The sequence below is a fragment of the Aptenodytes forsteri genome, unplaced genomic scaffold (assembly GCF_000699145.1).
Source record: "Aptenodytes forsteri isolate BGI_AS27 unplaced genomic scaffold, ASM69914v1 Scaffold23, whole genome shotgun sequence".
In the NCBI taxonomy this organism is placed as follows: Eukaryota; Metazoa; Chordata; class Aves; order Sphenisciformes; family Spheniscidae; genus Aptenodytes; species Aptenodytes forsteri.
In genome coordinates, this window is record NW_008796043.1 from 523886 (window position 1) to 529149 (window position 5264).

Sequence of the window (5264 nt, forward strand, 5' to 3'; positions counted from 1 at the left end):
TCAATTATTAAACTGTTTTTATCTCAACCCATGAGTTTTTCTCACTTCTGCTCTGCCAATTCTCTCCCCCATCCCACCGGGGGGAGGGGGGAGGAGTGAGCAAGCGGCTGTGTGGTACTCAGTTACCGACTGAGGTTAAACCACAACATACCCAAATCTGTGGGAATCCCTCTGGTATTTAACAGAACAAAATTAAACATCAATTACAAAGCCATAGAAGGAAATCTAAAAGTGTCTTTATCCAAAAAATTGTTCATATTAATTTATTAACAAACAACACTTTCCAAGGTTTCAAACATTGTATGACTGCAAAATCATGAAGAATTATTTAATTTGTGCTCAGTTGGTAAATATGCTGCTATATACACAAAAAACACTCCCACAATTTATCGTGTTGCTTCCCCATTATTAGCATTTGCCCCATACCTCACTGCACATGAACTTAACTAAAAATGTTATTTTATCAGGTGGAAGGAGAGAAAGAGAGCCTATTCTAGGAGTTGCAGAAATTGAAAGAAACGTAGGCAACAGAAAAGTATGTCAAGTTTCTCTCACTGAGAAGTGTGATGGGAGTTTGGCAGGAGCCCCACAGTCACTATCTTTCTCTTACATACAGTTCTCCCTTTCAATTTTTAATGCACGTAGGCCAATAAGAAAGGCCAATTTCTTGTTCCTTTCAGTTGCCCACCTCTCTCAAGGCAGTATTTCCTCTCAGTTAAGCATACATATTTCAGCATAAAAACACTGATATGGAAACATTCTCCTTTTTAACAGGCAGATACTCAGAGGTTGAAGATTTAGTCCTCACTGAAACACTTTGCCAACATAACTGGTGCTAATGATTATGACATTTTTTCATTGGGAGGCATAGACACAGTGTGACAAAAGCATTCTTGACATCCATCCTTCACATCTGATTTTATGTACATCTTCCATAAACACGTGAATTCTTATTTTGTCTCACAAGCATTTAAATTAATGAACTTTGCAATCACCAAACAGCTGAAGAGACATAGCTCTGGGCTACAATCCCACATGTCTAGATACAACAGCTTTTAAGCATCTCTTCTCCAGAAGGGATCAAGTGGGAAAGCTCTGATTACTTTTTCCCGAAGAAGAACACGGGCTCAAAAAGAAGTGACAAAGCCTAAGAACGCATCCATGGCCTTGAATCCAGGGGCTGCTCACCGGCATCAGGGCTCTGTGGCGCCAGCTGGAGCCTGAGCCTCTCCTCCAGTGGGAAAGGCATCAGGTCCTTCCTGGTGATCACCCCAACCACTCGGTTCTGTGGGTCAACAACAGTGAGGTGGCGCAGCCCCAGGGTGCGAAAGACGATGTAGGTGCGTTGCAGCGAGAAATGAGCTTGGACTGACATTGCAGATTTGTTTATGTATGGCTCCTGTAAGGCAAAGAGAGAAGACATAGGGAGAACACAAAAGCATGAGTGCACCCCTGCCACAGCGGTGGGAAGGAGAGGCAGAGGAAGGAGGCCGGGGAGAGAGAGGTAACAGGCTTGAAGGACAGGAGCCAATAAGAACATTAGTTCTTCTCTCCCTGTTCCCCATCCCCAATTATACCTAAAACATCAGGAAATACCATAGTAAAAAAATACTTTCTTTTTTGGTAAACCATCAGGTTCACTCTAAATAAACTATTATGACTGGAATGTACCCAAATCTCACAGGCTAGAAAAGCAAAGTTGAGCTCCATTGATATGGTCTGAGTTTTTACTTGGAAATAGTCGGTGACCCCAATATTTATTAAGTCTTAAGATTTTTTATAGCTGCTATCTCATTACACAACCATTTATGACATCCTGTAATATTTTGCAGTAAATGCTTATAAAAGTCAATTCACATAGAAACATAGACTGCGAGGAAGAGGACAAAGAAAACAATCATATGGCTCTGAGAAGAAGAGGGCCTGCAAGTACTGAACTCTGGTCACTGAAAATTATGAGGGCTATAACTGTTTCTTGATAGGAACAGAGCTAAAGACTATTTTATAGTTAACCAAGCTGGTGTTTATAGCTTATATAGGTGATCACTAAGTTTTTACCTTTCACATAATTCTACAGTATCCTTCTTACAGCTTGGCCAGTTCTGTCAAAGAAGGTGTATTATGCTTCCGAAATGTATGCTTCCCCAGACAGAGGAAAAATGAAACAAAGACCTGATAAAATAATATAAATAAATGCACAGTATAGAGGGACACGTCTCTTCTCACTCTTTCATTTACAGGACTGATGAGACATTCGAAGACATAAGGAGGAAAAAAATTAAAGGTAAAAAGGTTTCCTCTTTCTATACCACATATAATTTTGCTGTGGAACTCACTGCCACAGGAAATCATTATGCCCAAGAACTTCACAATGGATATTTCTGTGGATATCAGAAAGAGAGCTTTCATGAGTGATAATAACAAGTTGTTAGAAGGGATACTAAACTTTATGCTTCAGGGATCACACCAGGTACTAAAAGTTAGGTATCAATGTGAAACCTAATTGAGTGCAATAGGTTTCCCATAACAAAAAGGTTGCGTGGCCCAGTGGTGCAAACACTGGACTGGGTCTCAGCTGAGCTGGCTTCTACTCCCATGTATGACCTCCTCTTGAACTTTGGAAGGCCGTGTGGCCTCTCTCCACCTCAGTTTCTCCAGCTATTACAAGGAAAGTCTTAAACCAAATTAGATAATGGATATTAGGAGCATTGTGGGGTTTATAACTTTTCTCTCCTTCTAGCTATTCTCAAAGCAAGGAATTCAGACTAGATGGATCTTAAACTCAGTCCCATCTTCTTTACACATGAGTAAATAGAAGCAGATTTTATATCGTTTTAAATAAAACCCATCTGAATTAGGCTCTCTGGCCTGGATTTCCCAGTGTCCCCCCACCTCAGTTTCAATGCTGTAGACTGGAATTCACCGAGGCAGAAACTACATTTATTTTGTTTATAACATATTTATTTTAGGCCTTATTCAGTATACCAAACACATTATTGCTTTTGGACCCAGTATTTCAGTACAGTATTTAGGAAATAAATGTGGCAATGTCATAGCAGGGATTAAAAAAAAAAAAGGAAAGGGGAAAGAAATATAGCTTTATTTATAAGTTGATGTATAGGCACTGTACCGTAATGGAGCCTAAAATCTCAAAAGCGTTGCTTTATATTTGCTTTATAGGACTATAGGAGCCAAATAATGACATTTAAATGATCTATTCCATTAACATTGTATCATTTTGTCAATCTGGAATGCATTTTAATCAAAAGCCCCCTTGAAATGGTCCCTTTGTTGTATTTTCTTTTTGGCTCATTTTATCAACATCTGTTATGTTTATACAATATGAATTAAAACTTCGGAATGCTGTTTGTACTCAGCTACTTTTGTTGAGAATGTAACATCCCAGGATTGGCAATGTTTATGTAAATCAGTGCGGCTGACACAGCCATCATAAACAAATGAGAAAATATAACAAACACATTGTTCATGGAGGAAATGTTTGTTTTTAGAGTTGGCTTCAGTCTTACCAGATTGATGAAGAGTTGCTGATACCGGGGATCTGTAGCGTAGCGATTCAGCAGCATGGTTAGGCGCGACAGATTGTGCAGCTTCTCCACTGTTATCTGGAATAGGCAAAAATCCATTTCTCTTTCCTTCTGCGCTGCATGTTAGAATCCAAGGTTAAAAAGCTTTCCAGTTTGACTCTTAAGAAAAAGTTTTCTAGCAGAGCTACACTGGCAGAGCTTGTCCAAACTTTATAAATTCTTTTGCCAATAAGGCTTAAATTAGCAATTTAAAATAAAACACTCTTTACTTACAAAAATATTTTTTTTCCCTTAGTGTAACTGTATCTCTGTTAAGACAATGTGAGTTATATTGGCTTAGGGGTGAGGTTTTTCATGCTGTGAAAATTCACACACTAAGTGGTAATTACATGATAGCACAGTGCAGAAAAATGCAACAAAACTGGTATCAGCCATCAGCTGAGCTTCAGCCCTCTTCCATAGGAGTACCTATTTGTATCCTGGCACCTCATCCCATACATAATTGCCCTGCTCCTTCTCAACATTGTTTTGCCAGCCGGATTCCCATGTGCAGACCAAGCTTCAATAATATATGATGACTTTCCCATTGTGCTTCTATAAATTGCTCAAAACTGCATTACCGGTCTTGCCTTGGTAACACACGATTTTCTTCTACCACGCTTAATGTTTACTTTTCCTAAAAATCCTTTAGTCATCTATCAAAGGGAAGAATGCTACATGCTTTTCAAGTTTGAAAGCTTTTACAAACACTCATCATTCAGAGAGGTGCTATCCCATACAGAATTAAATATTATAATAATTCTGCTATCCACAGAGAAGTTGAGAGAGAGAAGATTGGAACAGCCTATCTGAGCAAGGAAATTCTCTGCCAGCAGTCTTGCACAACTTCCAGACTCTGAGCGGCATTATAGTTTATGGCAGCTGTCCCTGGAAGGTCTCTGGTCATCCTTTAATTTAAATTGTACCTGACCACTTCTTTATCTCAACCACATATATTACATCACCTCTTCGTTCATGGAGAGCTCATCCTAAATCACCCAATATACATGCTGATTAAACAGGGAAAGAACTGAAAGAAAACAGGTTACCTTCTCATAGGAGAAAGGATGAGAGGAGGAGAAAGACTTATCATTTCTCTCTGGTTCAAAGATGTGCTCATTCTCCAGCAGCACGCACAGCTCTAACCTAAGGTTAGAGAAGAGGACTACATTCATTATAAGGGGCAAATTTTAAAAAGCAAGCACACAATGCTTTAGCATCAGATATATTATGGTACCTCAAAAACAGTGTGCAGTTTTGGGCGCCTCAATATAAGAAGGACATCAAATTATTATAGTGTGTTCAGAGGAGGGTGACCAAGATGGTGAAATGCCTAGTGGTTGTAGCAATAGCTCTGGACTTGTGAAATGTAGGATCACAGGATCATACAGGAATTCAGGTTGGAAGGGACCTCAGGAGGTACGTTCAGCCGCTGTGAGGTAAGTATGGTTATACATACAAACTGGGGGACGAGAGGCTGAAGAGCAATGCCGTGGAAAGAAATCTGGGGGTTTGGGCTGATGGCAAGTTGAATATGAGTCAACAGTGTGCCCTGGCAGCCAAAAGGGCCAACTGTGTCCTGGGGTGCACCAAGCACAGCATAGCTAGCCGGTCGAGGGAGGTGATTGTCCCACTCTGCACTGCACTGGTGCGGCCCCACCTCGAGTACTGTGTGCAGTT

At 40.2% G+C, this 5264-nt stretch overlaps 1 protein-coding gene across 1 annotated transcript in view; it reads right to left on the reverse strand.

The window, feature by feature from the left end:
* LOC109279658 (chloride channel protein C-like) overlaps positions 1 to 5264 on the reverse strand; it is a 210823-nt gene that overhangs the window by 127201 nt on the left and 78358 nt on the right. Inside the window, exons 14-16 of the mRNA XM_019473736.1 lie at positions 4634 to 4730; positions 3528 to 3623; positions 1189 to 1399 (exon numbers count right to left, since the gene is read on the reverse strand). Coding sequence (XP_019329281.1) covers positions 1189 to 1399; positions 3528 to 3623; positions 4634 to 4730 — 404 coding nt within the window. The remainder of the gene's footprint in view (positions 1 to 1188; positions 1400 to 3527; positions 3624 to 4633; positions 4731 to 5264) is intronic.